Source organism: Hyla sarda, chromosome 2 (genome assembly GCF_029499605.1).
Source record: "Hyla sarda isolate aHylSar1 chromosome 2, aHylSar1.hap1, whole genome shotgun sequence".
In the NCBI taxonomy this organism is placed as follows: domain Eukaryota; kingdom Metazoa; phylum Chordata; class Amphibia; order Anura; family Hylidae; genus Hyla; species Hyla sarda.
The window spans coordinates 39274613-39298691 of record NC_079190.1 but is presented as its reverse complement, the minus strand read 5'-3'; the positions used below and the strand labels follow the sequence as shown (position 1 = coordinate 39298691).

The following is a 24079-nucleotide window of genomic DNA, read 5'->3' as shown; positions in this document are numbered from 1 at the left end:
AGAGTGTTATCTTCAGTATAAAAAACGCACACATCTAAAAATTCTGCATGATTGGAGTAGGATTCATGTGTAAAAGTGAGTCCCCATTTGTTATTATTGAGAAAATGTAAAAACTCTGAAAGGTCAGAGCGAGAGCCATCCCATATGATAAAAATGTCGTCGATGTAACGTTTATAGTATATGCAGTGGTTAAAAAGTGGATGTGTGTACATTTCAGTTTCTTCAAAGCGTCCTACAAATAAATTTGCGAAACTTGGCGCGAAGCGCGTGCCCATTGCGGTGCCTCTCTGTTGTAAATAGATATGATTTAAAAAAATAAAATAGTTATGAGTTAAAATGAACTCTATTCCTTTAAGTATAAAAGTTTTTTGTTCGGCCGGTATAGTTATATCGTTTTCCAGATAGAAGGAGATGGCATTCAAACCTAGTTGGTGATCAATGATTGTATATAATGAAGAAATGTCCATTGTCACAAAAATAAAATGTTTTTGCCATTTTAGTGGTAAAATGGAAGAAATGAAGTCTGTTGTGTCTTTTAGATGGGATTTTAAAGTAATGACATATCTTTGTAGTATAATGTCAATATAATGCGACAGGTTTGAGGTAATGGAATTAATGCCAGAAATGATAGGCCTTCCAGGAGGGTGAACTGGATCTTTAAGATATCTGCCATAGAACAGATTAACAAAGACGTTCCCCAGCGTTTTAATACACTTAGGCAACGTGAAAATTATTGGATATTCAAATTACACACACTTCAGCCCCTTGGTTTAAATGAATTTATTGAGAGTAACTTGTGAATATGGCTGTGCGGAAGTGGAGAGCTTTATATAGAGGCTCCCTCTGTCTTTCCGTACCCTATGTGATGTATGTACATATATGTATTTATATATTTATATGTGTATAAATTTGTATATATATTTATTTTTGGACCAATGTGCGGTTTTTATAGATCTTCATAGAATTTTATATATTTTTTATATTTTTTTATATTTTCTCATATTGTCATATTATCATTGTTTTATACATTTCCACATGAAGTCCCCTATACCATTTTATTATTCCTATTCATCACTTTTTATACATATAAATTTTTTTATATTCTTTATACTAAATATTTATTTACTTATTTATTTGCTTATATACCTTCAGCCCGTGTCATCATATTAACTGATCCATCCCATTTTTTACTTACGCACCCTATTGATCCTTGTTGATACAAACTTATTCTATAATATTAATATTTTTGTTAAAAATGTACTAAATTTTCATGTAATACACTCATTTCTCTATATACTAAGCAAAACTGTGCCGTTAAAATCATGCTCCACATAGTTTTCTTTACCCGATTCACACAGAGCAGCGCTAAACCATGCGCTTGCTCTGTAATATATCATTTCCCCAGGACACGTTCCCCAGCGACGCGTCCGTAGCAACCTACACGCCGCACCTCCGCTCTGTTTATAAACAGAGCGGGGACATGCGGCTGGTGTTTACATGCCGTGGAGCGCACGGCAACGTTCGCAATGAGTGCGCACCAAGCCTCTATTCAATACATGAACCGGATCAAGTATTACACCCTGCTTTACATCTTCTAATAAAGCACATTTCCTCTCTCTATTTGAAGTTACTGTTATCCCCATATATAGTTATAAAGTACATGAGTCAATCTAAAGATAAAGTTCCCAGTTTTTTTGCGTTTCTATTGCTACTGTTGTACCTCCCACCCTGAATCTGTGACCCTGCCACCATTTTGTTTCTCAATCAATGTGTGTATAAAAAGCCCTCTGTTGCACTGTACTGTACAATCTGTCAATCTGAAGAAGGGGTATGTTAACCCCGAAACGCGTTGTTGTATACTAATAAAGCTCTAATCTCTATCCACCTCCATGAACTGGTTGTGAGATCTCTCTGGATCCCCGAGCGCCTGATGCCAGGTTGATTTTTTCTTCATTTAATCCTACCACGAAAGCCACGAGAATGGCGGAGACGCCCTCTGCTTTGAGCTTCCAAAAGGACCCTCGAAAGGAGAGGAAGAGGAGGGAAGATATAGAGGAGGACGAAGTGCGACCAGGGGATCACTAAGGCATCTACAGCCAGAGCCAGAGGATTGCGGGACATTGCGACAAAACAAGAGGTCCACGTCTGGAGTCCCACAGAGGTTGAAGATTTCCGCAAACACCTACGGATGAAGAGACCACTCACCAGGGTCGGCAGAGGAGAAGCTGAGGAAGTCTGCCTCCCAATTGTCCACCCCTGGGATGTGAATCGCCAAGATGGAGGGAACTCTGAGTTCCGCCCAGAGCAGGAGACCTCGGTCATCTCCGCAGGGCTACAAGTGCAGTCGTGGTGATTGACATACGCCACAGCTTTGGAGTTGTCTGTCTGGACATGAACAGGTCGGTCCTGGAGAAGTCGCTCCCAATGGAGAAGGCAAAGGTAAATTGCCCCCCCAACTGCTGAGACTGGCGTCCGTCGTGATGACCTGCCAGTGAAGAGACCGTCCCTGCCGAGGAAGAGAAGACTGAGCCACCATAGGAAGGACTGGCGAATCCTGGAGGGGAAGAAGAATCCTGCAATTGAGGGAAAGTAGAGACTTGTCCCACCGGGACAGAAGAGGGCGACAATGAAACTGGGCGAAAGGGGCAGCTTCCATGGCCGCCACCATCCGACCCAGGACTTCCATGCTGAACCGAATGTAAACTGGAACAGGACGACGCCTGTTGACAGAGAGCGGCGCTTGTTCGGCAGGAGCCACCGTGTCAAACTGGATTCCTAAGAAGATCAGAGACTGGGTGGGAGTCAGATTGGACTTTTCCTGGTTGACCACCCAACCGAAACGGGACAAGGTCTGTAGAGTGAGAAGGAGACTCTCCTAATTCTGGCCCCAGGTTGGAGCCTTGATCAGGAGGTCATCCAGGTAAGGGATCAAGGACACTCCCCGGGCTCAAAGGATGGTGATCACCGCCACCAGGACCTTGGGACCTGGGCTCGGACATAGGTGCAAGCAAATAAGAAGTCAGCAAGAAAATGGAGCAGTCTCACCCAGTTTCTGTGTCCCTGAGAGGAGAGGAGAAGCAGGCTGCAACGTGAAGAGCAGTCACTCTGTCCAGGGGAGGGCCCAGCATAATGGGAATGGAGGCGGAACCAGAACCAGCCTGGCACTCATTGGATGAAAAGGAAGGAGACATCCAGAATGACCCCTGCAGCGCGCGCACTGCACTGATAGGATGTCAGTGACCCCCCAGTGTGTGCACTGAGAGATAATAGGACGGTGGCGAGAAGGGGGCTAGGAGTGCCCCCTGAGGCTCCAGTTGCCTCAGATGTGGAAGCAGCCGAAAGAGAAAGTAACTGCCGGCCGTGCGCGTGCAGCGCAGCCGACAGGGGAGAGGCGCATAAGCTGAAGGTAGAGGTGGCCAGCATACCGCTCACTAAGATAAGGGGTACTGCGTACTGGGAGCTGCGGTACTGGAAGAATGCACCCAAGTACAGAGTGCTGGCCCCGGAGAAAGAACAGAGAACCCGAGACTTCAGGATGGCCGAGCAGAGTAAACTGGTCCCCGGAAAGGAGGTTTGGAAGAGTGGGCCAAAAACAGGGGGGAATTCAGAGGTTGAGAACCCTGAAGAAAAGATAGACCCGAGGGAAAAGAGGGGGGGGGGGGGGGGGGAAATAATCACCAAGTGCCGGAGAAAACTTACCTACCGAAGTCTTCAGCCAACCATTAAACACCTGCATCATGCCGGGCTGAGACAGCGAGGAGAGCAGGGTAGGTAGGAGGACCCAGACCTAGAGGTACAACCCCTGGCGCTGACAGTTGACGAGAAAGGGTAAACAGTGCCCCTTCTTCGCATATGGGGGAACAGGTAGCGCCATGCTCCTGAACCCCCACCTAAAAAGAGAGAAATAAAAGGGAGAAAAAACCTAAATACATGTCCCTGAACTAAAAAATAAAAAAGTAAAAGACCAAGTCTGAAGAACTCCAGACCTGTGTCTGTATCCTACGGACACTAAGCTAAAACTGATTAGCTCAGTGCCTGTGGGCGGGTATATCCTGCTGGGAGGGGCCGACTTTCTTTTTGTTTCCCAGTGTCAGCCTCCTGGTGGCAGCAGCATATACCCACAGTCTCTGTGTCCCCCAATGGAGCCGACTGAGAAACTTATATTACAGACAAATGACACACCAGAGCACCATATAGAAGGTACTATAATGCTCAGGGTAACAGCACCGATTAGCAAGTTAGGATACCCTGAGCTGCTGACAGATCTCCTTTAAAAATATCAGTTAACATATCATGGGGAAATCTCTAGTCATTCTGGCAATATTTCCTGCATCTGCAAGAGTGTTGTATTAAAAAGCTTTACTATGGAGAATGACAAATCTCGGATGCTGTTCACATCTACGCATCTGTAAATAAATAAGATTATTACAGCTATGGGTCTCAACTCCATTCCTCTGTTATTCTTACTAAAATATATGACAAAATAGCCAACTGGGTGATCCTCAGAGGCGTGCCTCTGCACTGAGACTATCCAATCAAAGCAGACATAGTATGGACACACCCAGTTGGATATTTAGTGATACATTTTTAGCAAGAATCATAGAGGAATGGCACAACACAGAGCTATAAAAAAAAAACACGTTATTTCATGGAGAATATGACGATATACTAAAACAGACAGGTAAGGAGAGGCCATGGATCCTCTTTAATGCAGTGTGAAAAAAGAAAGTATTTATCGTAAAACGTACTATTCAGCTTCGCTCCATTCTTCTTTAATGGCTGAAGAAGATTCCCACAACCTTTCAGGACAGTCTTCAGTGCTCTCAATCCCCAGTCATAATGCTGCTGTGGTGTCAACAATTCCCTGGAATGAATAAAACTAAAGACATTAAAACTGCGCAACATTTATATATCTTCAGGATTATCACAGGGTTGTGCTCACATTTTAAGACAAATTCTGGTCGCACATTGGGCACTATTTGTTGCTTCATAGCAGATATTAAAAGTGAAAGGACAAAGAGCAGGCTTATAAAAAGCCCTAAGCCAGTGGTCTTCAACCTGCGGACCTCCAGATGTTGAAAAACTACAACTCCCAGCATGCCGTTGGCTGTCCGGGCATGCTGGGAGTTGTAGTTTTGCAACAACTGGAGGTCTGCAGGTTGGAGACCACTGCCCTAGGCTATGCTTAGAATAGTCTTGTAAAGCAATAGTGAACTGTGCGTGCAGCTTCATAAGCATATTCTATGCAACAGTTGTGCTTTAATGTGTATTCACAGATAGATATGAGACAGATAGATATGAGACCGATAGATAGATATGAGATAGATAGATAGATAAATATGAGATAGATGGATATGAGATAGATATGAGATAGATAGATAGATAGATAGATAAATATGAGATAGATGGATATGAGATAGATATGAGATAGATATGAGACCTACGATGGCCCCGACATATAATGAAATCGACATACGATGGCCTCTCAGAGACATACGATGCTTTTTTATGTCGGGGCCATCGCATTAAGTGCTATCCGACAGCGCAAAATGCTTAAGCTGCTGCCGGATAGCAGCTTAATGTTCCCCGTGTGGTGCGGTAAGTATTACTTACCCCTCCACGATGCTCCGGGGTGCCCTCCAGGTCCAGCGCTGGTCTTCCGGCGTCTTCTCGGCCCTCTTCGATGACGTCAATACGCTGCTGCGCACGCCATCCAATAGGAATGGCGTACGCAGCAGCGTAATGACGCCGCTACGCAGGCCCAGTAAGGCCTTGCGGAAGACAGGAGAAGACAGAAGAGGACCTAAGACGACAGCGGAGGATCGGAGAAGACAGCGGAGAGCCCAGCGGAGGCCCGGGATCACCATCTCGAGCGGCGGGGACAGGTACAGCTTCCTATACTTTACATTGCACGGATCCCTCAACATACGATGGATTGGACAAACGATGGCTCGTTTGGAACGAATTACCATCGTATGTTGAGGGACCACTGTAGATAGAAATGAGATAGATATGAGACAGATATGAGACAGATAGATAGATATGTGATAGATATAGATAGATAAATATAGATAGATATGAGAGATATAGATATATATATAAAATAGATAAATACATAGACATGAGAGATAGACAGACAGATATGAAAAAGATAGAATCATGTTTTGAATTATGTGAATTTTAACAGATCCATTATACAGTGTGCTCCATTTAGATGACTTTATTGCATTACATGCCAATAAAAGGACTTGTGGTCACTTTGTAAAGTGTCCTTAACACACAACAGATAAGTGCATACAGCACACACACAGGCTCAATGCATGAATGTGCATATATGTGCTAATGTGATCCCTGAACTGACAGTAAGTGCCTCGATGAGCTCTACAGCTTGGACAGCCTATTTTCATCTATTATTGTTGCAACAAACCTACTCACCTAGCTAGGTTAAAGATTGCGACTAGCTTCCGACCCAATGCCTTTGCCTCCTTAAAACCTTCAGAGTAAAGAATAACCTCAGCGATGAGCTCATTGTCAGGTCGGGACATGGCTACAGGACGGAACAGCTGCTTTAGGTTATCTGGCAGCTTCTGGCGCCCACCATAGCCCTTGCCAGCAGGATTCATGGTTATGAAGATGCCAGAATTGGGGTCCAAATCCACCTAAAAATAAGACAGTGTGATTTTCTAAAATACCTAAAAAATAAAACACGGTCTTTTAACAAGAACAAGTTTTGCTTTACCTCTTTCCCTAGTAGCTCGCAGGTAGCTCTGTGGTTCTTTAGAGAATCCTGGATGGTTTGGATCTGCATGGACACAGCTGAGAGGACGGCCTCTTCAAGTCTATTGAATTCATCAAAGCAACCCCAGGCTCCACATTTCACCAAGCCAACAAAAATTCTCCCCATAGATTTCACATCAATGCCCTATGGAAGCAAATCTTTATTAACAACTTACATATGGATTTATAAGAAGGGAGATAATTACACCCTTTAGTGTAATGTAATGTTTAGAGGAGTTGTCACTTTAAAGGGATATTCCGGCTTTATACATCTTATCCCATATGCAAAGGATAGGGGATAAGATGTATGATCGCAGGGGTCCTGCCGCTGGGGACCCCCACGATGTCTGTGCAGTTCCGGGAATTCTGTGCCGGGCGCTGCCTCCGAGACAGGGACGTGATGTCATGGCCACACCCCCTAGTGACGTCATGCCACGCCCCCCTCCATTCATGTCTATGGGAGGGGCCCCCTCCCATACACCTGAATGAAGGGGGTGTGACGTCACGACCCCGTCTCGGAGGCAGCGCCCGACACAGAATGCCCGGGACTGCACCGAGACGTGTGGGGGTCCCCAGCAGCAGGACCCCAACGATCATACATCTTATCCCCTATCCTTAGCATAGGGGATAAGATGTATAAAGCAGGAATAACCCTTTAACACCGAGACAGTTAATGAGGAATCCATTTAATTATAAACTACATTTCTAACCTAAGCAGATATACCACAATAATGAATAATTTAAAGGGGTATTCAGTAATAGCTCATTCAGGACTCTGTATTACACAAGGAACCAAAATTCTTATTTTTTGACACACTAATCTGATACTTTAGGAGACAAATACTTTTTAATTCTAGTAACATTAGTAATAAGTGTATAGTATAAGAACTGCATTAGGGTAGTTTTACACTACGTTCCTTCCCCTGTTAGTTGTAACCATCGGTATCCTGCCGGGTGTATACGGGAGCAGCTGACCCCAAACAGACCACCTTGTGACTCAGTACATGATTACGCTATTTCAGAAGCGCAGGAGCCTGCATTTTTGAGTTTGCTGAAAATATCGGCCATAGAAAGCAAGAGGTCTGCTGCTCCCGTTAACAGTATATGTCGGCATCCTATTTTGGGTAGGATACCTACTGATGGAAACAACTAACGGGGGCAGGAATGTTTTGTGAACCTAGACTTTACTGCAATTGTTAGGTTTGACAAACAGAAAAGTATTATTACCTCATCACAATTGAAAACCAACACTTGTCGCCCAAAAAGTCCACCCAACGCCTTGACAGATTCTGTTTTACCAGTTCCAGCTGGACCGTACGGATTTCCCCCCAAGCCCATCTTTATGGCTTGAGTCAAGGTGAGGTAACACTTGTCTGTAAGTGGGGTATAAACCAACTTGGGAGTATTGCCCTAAAACCAGAATGAAAGGACATTAAAAACAAATTAAAACTCACTTCTATTGATCTGTATGTACATACGACTATACAGTAACCCCCCGACATACGATGGCCCCGACATATGATCAAATCGACATACGATGGCCTCTCAGAGGCCATTGCATGTCGATGTCAGCATCGACATACAATGCTTTTATATGTCGGGACCATCGCATTAACTGCTATCCGGCAGCGCAAAATGCTTAAGCTTCTGTCGGATAGCAGTTTAAGCATCCCGGACATGTTCACTTACCTATTCCCGCTGCTCCGGGTCCACTTCGCGATCCTCCGGCGTCTTCTGTATCTTCTCCAGGGTCCGGGCCTCGCTTTCCAGAGTCCTTATTACGTCACTACGCACGCCGTCCCGGCGCCGCAACGTAATGATGTCACCAGAAAGCGAGGCCCGGACCCTGCAGAAGATGCGGAAGAAGCCGGAGGATCCTGAAGAAGACGCCGGAGCAGCGGGACAGCATCGGGAGCCCCTGGGACAGCATCGGGAGCGGTGAGGATGCGGTCCGGAGCAGCGGGGATAGGCGAGTATAACTTCCTATACTTTACATTGCACGAATTCCGCAACATACGATGGATTCGACAAACGATGGGTCGTTTGGAACGAATTACCATCGTATGTTGAGGGACCACTGTATAGGCAATCCAATGGACCGTATGGTTGCCCTGTTCACTGGCTGCAGTGCTTGCATAAGGATTATTCAAACAGCTGATCAGCAGGGGTGTTGGTAGTTGGAACCCTACCAATCTAACGTTGCAGAGTATGGGCCATCCATTTTATATAGACAAATAACCCCCTTGGATGATCTCCTGTCCAAACTGTACACCACAAGATAGAATTTATATTCATGCTTATATTTATTTTCATTATTTTATTTGAAAATAGAAAAAAGGGGGGTGACAAACTTTTATTGGGAAAGGGGCTTATTAGCACAGCATTGATCAGTGTTATCGGCCCTCCATTACTACAGTGCTAAAGCACCGACTGAACAAAGATAAAAGACCTCTGCCCGTCCTCTAAGGCTAGAATTACATATGTCTCGTGTCCGGCATACGTAAATCCAGCCTAAATTTCAACGCAATTGATGCCACAACTGATGGCAACATGCATTTGTTGTCATCAGTTGTGTAGCACGTAAGGGGTTATTGCCAGACAATAGCCAGATAATGGCCCCAATGGCGATGTCTGGCATTCGCCATGGGCCCTGGCTGAAGATAACAACCATGACCCATCAGTATGAAGCGCACTCAGCCCGAGAGCGCTTCATACAACAGAAGTGGGTTGAGGACATACATTTATGCCTGGAGTAGTGAAGAGGTTAATACATTTAAAGGGTTACTCCGAACGTCCAGAACTCAATGTTCGGAATGCTGGGTGCAAGCTTCCGTGTTCACATCTGCCCCCTTGTGATGTCACGCCCCGCCCCCTCAATGCAAGTCCCACAGACTTGCATTGAGGGGATGGGGCGTGATGTCACGAGGGGGCGGCCGTGAACACGGAAGCTTGAACCTAGCATTCAGAGCATTGAGCTCCGGACACTGGGGAGCGGAGTAACCCTTTAAATAAAGGTGTCTATTCCTGGATTAGAACATATAAAGATCTTCTAAACACTGTAAAAAACGACATCATCCCAAGAGCACACAGTAGTTCATGAGGATAAGCACAAAGATGAAATACCTGATATTCATACGTGTACTCTATCTCGGCGTCAACCATCTGCATATAGCACTTCTTATCTGGCTTCATGTAGAATCGCAGTTGTTTCTTCCATGCCCAGTCATCGACACTTTGGACCTGAGCCTGGATGAGCTGCTTAACCACATCAATGTTATGAACGACATCCAGGATAAGAGCTTTTAGCTTTAGTTCCAATATTTCAGCATCATCTACAATGATTAAAGAAATGAAGTAGAACTTTTACTAAATTCTGATTGCTGCTTTTATATTCCCTTTCATTTTCACCATTATGCAGATACAACAGGGGTAGAACTCCAAGGTGTAGACGGGATAAAGGGCGCTGGACAACCAGGTAACTAGACCAAACATTTATTCACCCATAATGCAACGCGTTTCACAGCACAGCTGCTTCATCAGGCATGATGAAGCAGCTGTGCTGTGAAATGCGTTGCATTATGGGTGAATAAACGTTTGGTCTAGTTACCTGGTTGTCCAGCGCCCTTTATCCCGTCTACACCTTGGAGTTCTACCCCTGCTGTATCTGCACCTTACGAGACGTGGAGTGGCTGCGGACACCTCTTTTCCTTGATTTCTACACCTTGGTAGAGTGTAACCCATTTTGGTAAGTGTGACATCCACCTGAGCTATTTTTGTGCAACAACGGTATCACACTACGGAGCGCTGTCTATCTTTTGTTTCATTTTCACCATTATGTCAGGGTACTATGCACTTAAAGGAGAACTTAGGAAGCGCTGAACTTTATAGGCATACATTCACATAACGATTCGCTCAATCGGTATAAAAGTCGGCATATGGGTAAAAAGGTACACCAACATCTACAGCAGTGTACTCACAGCTGGCCCATTAGATTTTGAGGACTACTAGTGTCTATGTTCGGTCCATTTCTCTAATGTATACTGTTTTTGTGCTGTACTTAAAAGCGTGGTCTACTGTACCATCTCCAGCACCCTCATAGACAATCAATAGAGCCGCAGAGCAGACATGCAACTGCTGCTTCATTTAAATGGAACACATCGGACCAGTCTGCAATCAGTTATCCCCTTATCCTGTGGATAGAAGATAAGCTGGAATACCCCTTTAAACCAATAAACCTCGCTTCACAATGCCACAGTATAAATCGGCATACCTTTTTGCTAATATACTGACATACACTGCAGAGATAAAGCCCAAATGTCATGTAAATAGGGCCCAAGATTCACCTGTCAGACAGCCTGTATAATCTAATACAAGCTTGATGCACAGATTATTTTTGTTGGTCATTAATCCTTTAGTAAAGATTACCTGGCTTTTATTTTTGCCACAATGCGCAGAAAATAAGCTCCTTACCTGCACCAGAGGTATCATCTATTCCAGTGTAATGCTCAAGCTTAGCCATCAGCTCTATCTCCACCTCCTGGAGGTTATAACCACGTATGGCATTCTCCACATCTTCTGTGAACTGAATCTGTTCAGCCAGGCAGAGGATCTGAAAAATAAATGAAACAATGAAACCATCTAATCACAATATGACGAAAATGGCCCTCATTTACTATTGCAAACCCAACATGTTTTGTCGGGTTGTGGGCCAGATTCTGTCGCATTGCGCCAGAAATTCTGTCTGTGCCAGAATTTGCGCAAGAATTGAAAAAACCCAGACTAACTCTCCATTTTGCTAAGAAAACCCGAAAAAGGGGCGTGGTCACTGGGGAAAGGGGGCGTGATCTCTGAAAAGGGGCGTGTTACCGACATTTTCACAAAAACCCAACATGTTTTTTCGGGTTGTGGGCCAGATTCTGTCGCATTGCGCCAGAAATTCTGTCTGTGCCAGAATTTGCGCAAGAATTGAAAAAACCCAGACTAACTCTCCATTTTGCTAAGAAAACCCGAAAAAGGGGCGTGGCCACTGGGGAAAGGGGGCGTGATCTCCAAAAAGGGGCATGTTACCGACATTTTCACAAAAACCCAACATGTTTTTTCGGGTTGTGGGCCAGATTCTGTCGCATTGCGCCAGAAATTCTGTATGCGCCAGATTGTACACCAGAATTGAAAAACCCCACGACTAACTCCATTTTGCTAACAAAACCCAGAAAAGGGGTGTGGCCACTGGGGAAAGGGGCGTGTTCTCCAAAAAGGGGCGTATTCCCAACATTTTTACAAAAAAACAACATATTTACTAAGGTTTCCACATAAAATGTGGTGGATTTGAGCTGAGGAAAACCCGACAGATCAGAACATGTGTAAAAAAAAAACAAAATGTAGGGAAAGTGGAAAATGTAGGGAAACCTTAGTAAATACCGTGGAAAATAAATTGTAGGGAATTAAAACCCACAAAGAAACCTACACAACACTCTTATTAAATAAGGGCCTATGTCTCTGAGTGCAGAAGAACATCTAGAATTCCCCTTACATCACCCAAGTTTACATTAAAAGGTTAAACTTTCCATAGCGGTGATAGAAACTTGTATGTTCCAAAGAACCAAAGAAAAAAAAAATTTGTCTGTGGATCCAGTATTTTATAGAATTTCCTGATAATCTAGTCTGCTTATCGTAAAAAAAAAAAATACATGGGCACAGACCACTGACTATTACAGTGTGCAATGGAGTTCAGCAGAAGAGACACAAGCCCTGACAAATGTATCCAGTCTAGACAATGCTTTGTGAGCTAAACAGCCTGGACTCCAGACTGATACATTGTACATGTCCTGCTCTCAGCTTAGAAGTGGATACAGCTGTACCTAATCTACGCCACGCTCTGTGAGGATGTATTCACATCACGATTCGTGGCATGGATGCGTCGAGAGAAGCTGGAAATCAGTTGCGGACCTATCTGTGCTCGGGTCGGCATAGCCTCATTTATTCCAAGGACCCGAACGCATTCACATAGTGACTACATTTATGTCATTTTCAGAGCCTATACAACTTTTGGTTGGGACTAAAAATTGTGGTCAGCCAAATTTTTTTCAGTCCGAGCCAAGTCAGACAGGCTTGGAAAATTATAATGAGATGGAAGAGCGCTCCATAACGTAAAACCGCCAATGTGTAATTCAATGGTGAATTTAGGAACTCTTACCAAAGGCGTTTGTGTGAGCTCACACACACACACACACACACACAACAATGGTCAGCGTGAGTGAGTATATGGCCCAGTCTGCAGCCTCCCCAATCATACAAGCAATACCAGGTGAGGACTGCATTCACACCACGTTTTTGCAATACCGTTCCCTTATCAGGTTTTTGATGAAAAACAGATTCCTCAAAACCTGACTAAACTGTATCAAAACGTGTGTACAAATTTCAACCCGTATACGGTTTGAAAAATGATGTCTGGTTGCATCCGTTTTTTAAGAAAAAAAACGTATACGTTTTTTTCTTTTCACTCAATTTTGAATAAAGTTTCCCTTGTTTGATTGAAATTCCAAGAAAAAAAACTGTGCAAAGTAAAAAAACGTATGGTGAAAACCGGATGGAACCGTACGCACATACAGTTCTGTACAGTTCCCATTGACTCCCATGTTTAAAAAAAATAAAAAATAAAAACAAACATACGGTTTAATACAGTTTTTAAACCTGGACCAAAAACCATGGTAGGCTACGGTTTTGGGTACTGACAAAACCGTACAGGATGCAAAACGGACACAACCTGATGCATCTTTTGGCATACGGTTTTCAATGGAGAGTCAATGCATACGGTTTTCAATACAGTTCCGTGCGGTTTTCACATAGAAAAGGTATACGGGAACTGTATTGCAAAAACGTGGTGTGAATGCACCCGAACAAAGGGTTTCAGCGGGGCTGACCAGGGATGGACACATCAGGTCATTAGAAAGGGTTTATTCAAAATAATGCAACGCGTTTCACCACGCTTGCGCGGTGAAACGTGTTGCATTGTTTTGAATAAACCCTTTCTACTCACCTGACGTGTCCATCCCTGGTCTGCCCCGCTGAAACCCTTTGTTCCTTGGAAGTCCTCACCTGGTAAGGCTTGGAAAATGACCAGAACGTACTCACTAGTTTGATTCATTGGGGCCTGTGCTCATCCGAGCACCGGGACATTGGAAGCCGATTTTGAGCTTCTACTGCAAGAGGATTCCACTCTGAATTTACTCAGAGTGACATATCCGTGTGCATGTGCCCTAAAGGTTACGCACGTTTTGAGAAACTTTGACACACTACAAAATCTTAAAGATGTTTGAACATACAAAGCAGGGACCAACTCTATATTAAAGGGGTATTCCAGTGAAAAACATTTTTTTTCATATCAAGTGGCTCCAGAAAGTTACACAGATTTGTAAATTACTTCTATTAAAAAATCTTAATCCTACCAGTACTTATGAAGTTGAGCTGTTCTTTCCAGTATGACAACAGTGCTCTCTGCTCACACCTCTGTCTGTCTCAGGAACTGTCCAGAGCAGGAGCAAATCCCCATAGCAAACCTCTCCTACTCTGCACAGTTCCTGATACGGACAGAGGTGTCAGCAGAGAGCACTGTGGTCAGACAGAAAAGAACAACTCAACTTCAGCAGCTGATAAGTACTGGTAGGATTAAGATTCTTTAATAGAAGTCATTTACAAATCTGTTAAACATTCTGGAGTCAGTTGATAAAATTTTTTTTTTACTGGAATACCCCTTTTGGGTCTATTCACACATACAGTATCCTGCGCAGATTTGATGTGTAGGTTTGTAACTGCAGATTAGAAACTGTGCACAGTCATTTAGTTTACATTGAAATCTGAAGCAAAAAAATCTGCACATCAAATCCTGTGCATCAAATCTGTGCAGGATCCTGTATGTGTGAACGCAACCTTAACCAGCCTAGCGGTATTCCCGAGCGTGACTCGGGGTTAATTTTCGCTGCTAGAAGCGGTAACCCCGAGTCACGCTCGGGGTAGAATTGCAGAGTTGCTGTGCGGGCTGCACAGTATATCGCAAAAGCAATTGAATCGCGATTTTTGCTTTTTGCGATATAGTGATGCAGCCCCCAGGAAAATATGTGATTATCTGCTCGGGTCGGCTCCCGTGGCGGGGGCCAGCCAGAGCAGGTAAAGACATATACTAAAAGTCAGTGTTTCTCAACCAGGGGGCCTCCAGATGTTGCAAAACTACAACTCTCAGCATGCCCGGACAGCCAAAGGCTGTCCGGGCATGCTGGGAGCAGTAGTTTCACAACAGCTGGAGGCCCCCTGGTAGAAAAACACTGAGCTAAGTGTAAAAGTAAAAAGGAAGAAAATAAAAAAAACTTTTGCTTACCTAATCCCGCTCCCTGCAGATGTCGTTCCCCTCCGTGCGCTCTAGTCCCTGCTCTCTTCACTATTCATCTTACAGGACCTTTCCCTTTTCAGCCAATCACAGGCCGCAGTGGTGTAAAGCCTGTGATTGGCTGAAGGGGAAAGGGCTTGTTCTGCAGCAAATACACTAGGTTTGAAATCTGCCCGGCAAACCCAGTGTATGCTGCAGGACAAGAAAAGGTGACGAGGGGGGGGGGGGGGGGATGTGACACAGGGGAGAATGTAACAAGGGGGGGGGGGGGGGGGGAATGTGACAAGGGGGGGGGGATGTGACAAGGGGGGGATGTGACAGGGGGGAGGAATGTGACATGGGGGGAGTGGCATGTAACATGGAGGGGGGAGAATGTAACAAGGAGGGGGAGAATGTGACAGGGGGGGGGATGAATGTGACAGGGGGGAGAATGTAACAAGGGGGGAGAATGTGACAGGGGGGGGGGGGATGAATGTGACAGGGGGGGGTGAATGTGACAAGGAGGGGGAGAATGTGACAGGGGGGGGAAATGTGACAAGGGAGGGGGAAATGTGACAAGGGAGGGGGAAATGTGACAAGGGAGGGGGAATGTGATGGGGGGAGATGTGGAATTTCAATGCAAAAAATTGTACCGCTTTTGGTACAAATTTCCAGACAGAATCATACCGCCAGGGAGGTTAATGCCCATGGATATAGAAAAGGATGTCCTAAAAGCTCCTGTGTATAGAGTTGTGGAGACATCCCAATTTGTCTATATAGTCTATAGAGTGTGTCTCCAGCTGTTGCAAAACTATAGCTCCCAGCATGCCCGGACAGCCAAAGGCTGTCCGGGCATGCTGGGAGCTATAGTTTTGCAACAGCTGAAGGTACTTGGTTTAGAAAACACTGATATAGTGCATTTATAAATAGGGAGATGAAGCTTCTTGAAATAAACGTTATGGTGTAGCTTCGTGAAATAAACATTACTCAAAAAGTAAATTTTTCTTTAAAACTTGTTTACAAATAAAACCTACAGCTGCGGACTGTTTAGTTGTAGAAATAAACAAAATGTTTAGAAAAGAAATAAACCTACTTGTGAAGGAAAGCGGAGGGGGTCTATGGTACCATGAGACTTCTTCCCAGCCGTCACACACTCCACTAGTAATGTCTGTAATGTGGACTTCATCTGAATGGCCAAATTGCTTAACCAGACCTGTAGAAAACAAGCGGTGTGATGAGCAGGCATGCAATGGAAGCAAAGATCTCTAGTGACTGAATCCTGCGCATCTCACCTCAACATCAGTCGAAACTAGAACCTTGTTTTTCAAGGGAACGACCTCTCCTTCCAGTGATTTCATGGCAATGATGTGTTGGAAGTCTTTATCAAACTCAACGCTGTTCACCCCTAAAACATATATCAGTTATCAGCAAATTTTATAGATGGGAATGTGCAGCAACTGTAACAGGGGACAGGAACTGACCATCATCAGTAAGCAAGACACTAGAGATGAGCAAACTTACAGTAAATTTGATTCGTCACAAACTTCTCGGCTCGGCAGTTGATGACTTATCCTGCGTAAATTAGTTCAGCCTTCAGGTGCTCCGGTGGGCTGGAAAAGGTGGATACAGTCCTAGGAAAGAGTCTCCTAGGACTGTATCCACCTTTTCCAGCCCACCGGAGCACCGGAAAGCTGAACTAATTTATGCAGGAAAAGTCATCAACTGCCGAGCCGAGAAGTTCGTGACGAATCGAATTTACTGTAAATTCGCTCATCTCTAATCGCCACCATCACGTCCCCGGGGTGTCCCCGCCGCTCCGGACCGTCACCGCTACCCTGGATCGTCGCTCTCCATCTCCGTCATCACGTCGCTGTGCACACCGCTCCTATTGGATGACGGGACGGCGTGCGCGGCGACGTGATGACGACGAAGGAGAGCGATGGCCATGCAGCGGAGCCCGGAGAGGACGGTCCGGAACGTCGGTGACAGGTGCGTGACACTCAGCGGACCACACAGGGCACCGTAAACGGCTATCCGGTGGCAGCTGAAGCAGTCTGCGCTGCCGGATAGCCGTTTATGCGATGGCCCCGACATACAAAAGCATCGTATGTTGATGCTGCCTTCAACATGCGACCTCTGAGAGGCCATTGTATGTTGAAATTATCGTATGTTGGGGCCATCGTAGGTCGGGGGATCACTGTAATTTGTGTGGAATGAACGCACGGAAAATACGCGTGGACAGTCTGCACATTTGAAGAATCCGGCGGCTGCTAGGACTGCTCGAAAAATGCGCCGTCTCTTAGAAGGCAATACATTTTGCATTAAATACGTTAATACAATAGACATGTATATTCTTTTTGCGGATGCCGGAATGGGGATTTCCGCAGCAGAAACATCTGCCGCGGGAATTTCACCGCATGAACAGTGCTGCAGAATCCCATTCAATTAAAAAGGACTCCTCACAGACAATCCGCCATGTGAACATACCCTATTGCTGTTGTCTTATGTATCTGTGAGGTTTACAGGTCCCCAGAGCAATAGCAAAAACCTTGAAATGAACATGTGCTGCCTAATGCTCAGGTCCCACCTTGCATTGGGGCTTCCTTCGCAGTTTCCATAATTTAGTTTATGACAGGAAAAGTAGTTCAGCATGCAGCATATTTTTCCTGTCAAAAGAAAGGAAACCTTGCATAACCCAACTGACCCCAATATTCCAATGGGGTCCATTGGGCAATACAGGTGCCTGCCATACAACATTTCAGTGACAGTGTTTGGCTTCACTTTTTAACAGAAGCCACAAGAGAGTTGTGAACAGAGGCTAAGACAGACAACTACTTAGACCAGATAATAGGGCTAAAGTGTGCGAGAACAGAGGGGAAGGATCATCAAGACCGGTCCTGATGAAGTTGACCAGTGGCCAAAGCAACCAATCAGATTACTTCTTTCATTTTTCAGAGGCTTTTTTAAAAACAAAAGAAGCGATCTGATTGGTTGCTATGGGCAATTGGTCAATCTTTTCACTGCAAAAGTCTTGATGAATCTCTCAGAGTAACTACTTGTACCAATGTTTTCTAACCAGGGTGCCTCCAGTTGATATAAAAAAAAAAAAAAAAAATTTTTTTTTTACTGGAATACCCCCTTAAGCATTTGACTAGTTACTAGGATCCCAATGGCTCTTGTACAAATATTTCAGAGTAAATTATAGCGTTCCGGGACACGCTCTCTGCAGCATAAAATGGGTGACAGGTTCCCTTTCAATGGCATTAAACTGAATTATTTTACCAGCGAAAAGCTTCTTAAGGTGTGACTGGATTACGGTTGGATTTGTTGACTGCCCCAGTATCTCCAGTAAGTCATCGTCTCCAATGAAGTAAAATCGAGGGAAGGCCGAACGCTTTTCCTGTGAAAACAAAAATGTTAAATGGTAGTCGTGACAACTCCTAAAATACATACAGTTAATAGATAAAAACCACCACATCATACCTCCAGAAACTCATTCAGAGACTTCTGGCACCTCTGGAGCTGATCGAGGATAGTGATCAATGAGTTTCTTATCCCGACCCGTGATGTCAGCATCGTCACTCTGTTATCCCTTTTAATGTCCGACATTATTGATCTGTTAAGTACAAACATTATATATATATAAATATAGTTTTAAAATAAGAAGCTGCAAAAGTATAAAATTTCAAACATTCCAAAAGTAATAATTTTTATTTATTTATTTTTGGGAGCGCAGGTTGGCACCGTAATGGCAATACCCAGGAGGTTTTAATAAATTACACAATATCACATTTCATTAATAAAAGCAGAGCAGTAACTTTTTCAATCATGTAGCCATGTAAAGGCTCAACTATTCTATGGGCTGTTAAAGTTGTGGCAAGCAAGCAGCACTTCGTACTATGGTGGGGCCTTCATGGCCTCCAGTTGGTTAAGGAAACCAGTGGGAGGAGACATATGCTCTCCTTGCATTCAATTTTATCAGCGTCTTTAAAGGGGTACTCTGCTGCTTAGTGTTTGGAACAAACCGTTCCGAACGCTGGAGCCAGGAGCTCGTACCCCCGCCCCCTCAATGCAAGTCTATGGGAGGGGGCGTGACAGCCGTCACGCCCCCTCCCATAGACTTGTATTGAGGGGGTGAGGCGTGATGTCAAAAGGGGGCGGGGCTATTACATCACAAGCTCCCGGCTCCAGCGTTCAGAACAGTTTGTTCCAAACGCTGAGCAGCGGAGTAACCCTTTAAGGCTGTAAAGAAAGATTGGGCAGTTGGATGTCAACATGTCCAAAACTTTATTTTTCTTAGGGGGAGGTAAAACACTGCTAGGTGTTTGAAAGCAGCTTATTTACTTCTCTGTATTCAGGACACATGCACAAATGCTCATGCAAGAGGAGCCAAAAACTGGTGAGCAGATGAGGAGTCTCTTCTGGTACTACCGGCCAGAGCACACTCACGATGGACGAAATCCCAGTATGAACCAGAATTAGATCTTTGCCTCCCGTCATCAGGATGAGAACAGTATTGCATGCATGGATGCCCGGATATATGCATGTGCATCTGGGCATCAGGAGCAATAGCTGTTAGGCAAGCACTCAATGGTGTGTGGCTTTAGCCAGTGTATGCTAAATAACATTAAGTAGAGGATTTAAAAATAAAAACATTTTTACACACCGGAAATCTTCATCTACTCTACTGAAACGAGCTTCCTCTCTAGGAAGGGCGCCACGACCAAAGATAGGTTCCAAATAAACCCATTTCCTCTGTATCTGGTTTAGATTCTGTAGGTATTCATCCAGTTCCGCCAGTTTCTTCTCCCAGATAGACACCTTGTCCTCAAACCCTTTGTAATAGGGAGAGTCTTTCAGAGACTGGAGGAGACATCGGTTATCTCCCACTTGATTGACTATGTCTTTCCAGTCTTTTATCAGCTTTATCGTCCGCTTTTGGCTATCCTCATAATCTGTCAATGTAAACACAGCACCAGTCCCCCAGATGTCCAGTTCTCTGAGTGCTTCTCGGATTGTGATTTCCCCCTGGGCACGGCTGTTCAAGTCCTATTAAGGGATAAAAAACAATGAATATAAAAATTAAATAAACATTTAGGAAACTTTAATATGGTCTTCCCACAGCTCAAAAGATCACAGGCCTGGATGTACAAATGATCACTGAATTACACAGGGTTATGTGCGGCAAATACCAAAGATATGATTAGTCGCTGAACAAATACTTTCTCATTTTTCGGCTGATTGATGGTTCTATTAGGCTGTATTGACACCTGGAGGCTAGTTAGCAGTACAGCAACTAATTATCACATAGTTTTTTTGCCCCGTTTTACCACAAATGACCAAAATCGTGGTAAAAATGGCATAATTTTATTTTCTAGAAATCTGTGCACATATAAGAAGCAAGCTCCTGGTGTGGTTATGGGTGCCCTATATGTACCTTAAAAACAAAAAGGAGACTTTTTATGCTTATCGTAAAATCTCTCTTTCTTGAAGGATCCATTGGGGGACACAGACCATGGGTGTATGCTGCTGTCACTAGGAGGCTTGACACTATGGCAACAAGAAAAGTCAGCTCCTCCCAGCAGGGTATACCCACCCACAGGCACCTGAGGTAATCAGTTTTAGTCCCAGAGCAATAGGAGAAGACCGACAGGTCAAGAGAAAACCACAAACTGTCCAAGCAACCAGAATAAAAGGAAACTGAACACACCTTCGGACAGATAACTGAAATAGGAACACCAAAAAAAAGGGTGGGAGCTGTGTCCCCCAATGGATCCTTCAAGAAAGAGATTTTAGTGTAAGCATAAAAAAATCTCCTTTTCTCTATCGGCTCCATTGGGGGACAAAGACCATGGGACGTACCAAAGCCGTCCCTTGGGTGGGTAAGGAATCGGACAGGTGGACGGTGGGACCACCGCCGTCTGCAACATCTTACAGCCCAGAGTAGCATCAACTGATGCGAAGGTATGAATCTGGTAGCACCTTGAGAAAGAGTGCAAAGACGACCACGCGGACGCCTTACAGAACTGCAAGGCCAAAGCCACGTAGCGGAGGGCCCAGGATGCCCCGAAAAACTGGTGGAATGAGCCAAAACCCTGAAGGATGGGATCTTCCCCTTGCAATGGTTGTCTTGTCCAACGACAACAACAGGTTGTGGAACAAACGCTTCCAGGGATGAGAAGGGACCGGACAAAAGGACAGTAGGACGAGGTTCTCATTGAGATGAAAAAGCCAAAACCATATCAGGTACGAAGGACAGACCTTACCTGAAAACAAAACAACTTGTCCTGGTATACAACCAGGAAGGGAGAACGGCAAGAGAGCTGCCAGCTCTGACACCCTCCTAACAGAGGGAAGAGCAATAAGGAGACCGGAGAAAAAGGCTGAGTTTCACACCAACAGAAATAAGACCGTCAGGTATGGTGGTAAATCTTTGCAGAGGAAGGCTTGTGAGCCCTCAGCATGGTGCGAACCACTTGGGAAGAGAAACCGCGGGTCCTCAGAACCGCTGTCTCAACCACCACGCCGTCAAAAGCAGAGACGGCTAATAGGGGTGGCACAGGAGACCTGATATAGGAGGTCTGGACCATAGAGAAGATGCAGAGGCCACGAGAATGGCAGGAACGCCCTCTGCTGGGCGTTTCCTCAGGACCCCGGAAAGAGAGGAGGGGGAGGAAACAGATAAGGTAGGGCAAAGCCCGACCAATAAACAGATAAGGTAGGGCAAAGCCCAACCAAGAGAGAAACGCTTGGTTGTGGTGGGACGTGCAGAGGTCCACGCCTGGAGCACCCCAGAGGTTGCAGATCACTGCAAACACCTCCAGATGTAGGGACCACTCGCCTTAGACGGCTGAGGACCGGCTGAGAAAGACCACATCCCAGAGAAACCTGAGTTCCGCCTAAAAGGGAATTTCCCAAGAATTAAGCAAAGAAAGGATTGCCCTAGGCCCCAACATGTTTAAGGGGAAAAGGGCTTCTCGAGGGGGCCAAGGCCCCAGACCGGCCGGTCCTTGAAAACACCTCCTCAGCCCCACAGACTGGCAGGGAGGGGCAGGAAGGAACGCCCCCGAAAAAGCAGGGGGGAAACAAAGCCACCATAGAAGGTACTGACAAGACTGTCTCCTAAACCTAGGAAAATAAAAAAATATGAGACCTGGTCTGGGGAGAACTCCAGACCATGTCCACCTCCTTAAGACACTAAGCTAAAACTGATTACCTCAGGTGCCTGTGGGCGAATATACCCTGCTGGGAGGAGCCGACTTTTCTTGTTGCCATAGTGTCAAGCCTCCTAGTGACAGCAGCATACACCCCATGGTCTGTGTCCCCCAATGGAGCCGATAGAGAAAAGAAAAATAGCCAGCAAAACTAACTAATACACGGGTGCACGCTGCTGTGGCAAATACAAAGTATACAAAAAGGTTGCAACAGCACTTGGTCAAAAAATGGAGGCTCTTAGCGCACTATTTGATCAAAACGTGTCCCCCATCCACCACGTGGAGGTGGCTTCATTTTGGATGGGATACTAACACTCTTTTCACTCACCTCTGCTGGGCATATGGCCTCTGACTGGGTGACATGCGAAATGAGGCCACCTCCGCTAAGAGCCTCCATTTTTTGACCAAGAGTGCTGCTGCAACCTTCTTTTTTCTATATGTGCCTTAATCAGTCCCAAAAAAGATTTTCATGATTCACTCTATTAAATGTTTTCCCAATAAAAAAAAATAGAAACAAAATTCCACACCAGATGACAAATAAATGAAAAATCTCAATAATTCAGGAATAAAGAGGGAAACTTACTTTAAGTTCAGATGCTTTGGATATGATCACATCAGCAACTTTCAGCAGATCTGCAAAGAGTAACTTTTCCAATGTAGTTCCCTTGGGAAGTCCAAGAAGCCTGAAGAGGTCTAGCCAGTGATCTTGGGAAAGGTGCTCGCCGCGTACATACTTCAGGACAGGAACCACCATCTATGTTAAATACACAGAGATCTACAAATGTAACATATCAAATGCATCATAAAAACCTTTTTTTTTTTTATACAGAACACAGGCACCAGGATGGACTGGAGCACCAGCGCTCGATCCAGCAAGGCGAGTATAGTGTATTTTGTTATTTTACAGCATTATCCTGCAAGAAAGCATATCTCAATGCCCTTGTAGTGTGTATTTTGTAGCATACTTTTACAATCATCACACTGTACATAATGTTGTACCTTGTATTTGTCAATTTCTGTCTGAAGTTTCACAGACATCATGGTATGTTCTTCCATTTTTCTCAGTCTGTCGTGCCAGGAGAGGAGAAATTCTTCAAAACTGTAATATTTGATCCTGAGAATAAAGGGGAAGTTAGGAAAAAAATTAGTTTATACACAAAAATATTGTATATTTAGAATAGGGGTAAAGTAATCTGGTATGTTTGTACACTCTGTATTTGCCACAGCAGCGTGCACCCGTGTATTAGGTAGTTGTGCTGCTATTTTTCTTTTTGCTTGTTTGTACAACTCAGGGGGAATGACACCCTCTTTAGCTGTGCACCCCTCCCCCTTTTTCACCGGAGGTGTTTTAAATTGATAATGGATCCAGCATGTCACCCAGTCAGAGGCTATATGCCCAACAAAGGTGAGTGTTAGGAGTGTTAGCCTCAGAATTTGTGTTAGGGTCCCATCCAAAATGAGGCCACCTCCGCGTGGTGGATGGAGGGACAGGTTTTGATCAAAAAGTGCTCCAAGAGCCTCCATTTTTTGACCAAGTCTGCTGCTGCAATCTTCTTTTTTTTGTATAATCTGGTATGTTGTATAGTTTATTAGGGACAATTTATACCTTAAATCACCTGTATCTGTCCGTGGGGGGGGGGGGGGGTCCAACCACTGGGGCCCTCACATGATGAGAGTCTTCCATTAAAATGAAGAGCAGTTCATGCCACCATTCTACTGATTCTATATG

At 44.8% G+C, this 24079-nt stretch overlaps 1 protein-coding gene across 1 annotated transcript in view; it reads right to left on the bottom strand.

Moving 5' to 3' along the window:
- DYNC2H1 (dynein cytoplasmic 2 heavy chain 1) overlaps positions 1-24079 on the bottom strand; it is a gene marked incomplete in the record, with an annotated part of 465550 nt that overhangs the window by 369055 nt on the left and 72416 nt on the right. Inside the window, 13 exon segments of the mRNA XM_056561585.1 lie at positions 4749-4864; positions 6436-6659; positions 6740-6922; positions 8005-8187; positions 9901-10109; positions 11248-11386; positions 16230-16349; positions 16429-16541; positions 18419-18536; positions 18620-18752; positions 19803-20185; positions 22934-23104; positions 23350-23464. Of these exon segments, the coding sequence (XP_056417560.1) occupies positions 4749-4864; positions 6436-6659; positions 6740-6922; positions 8005-8187; positions 9901-10109; positions 11248-11386; positions 16230-16349; positions 16429-16541; positions 18419-18536; positions 18620-18752; positions 19803-20185; positions 22934-23104; positions 23350-23464 (2207 nt within the window).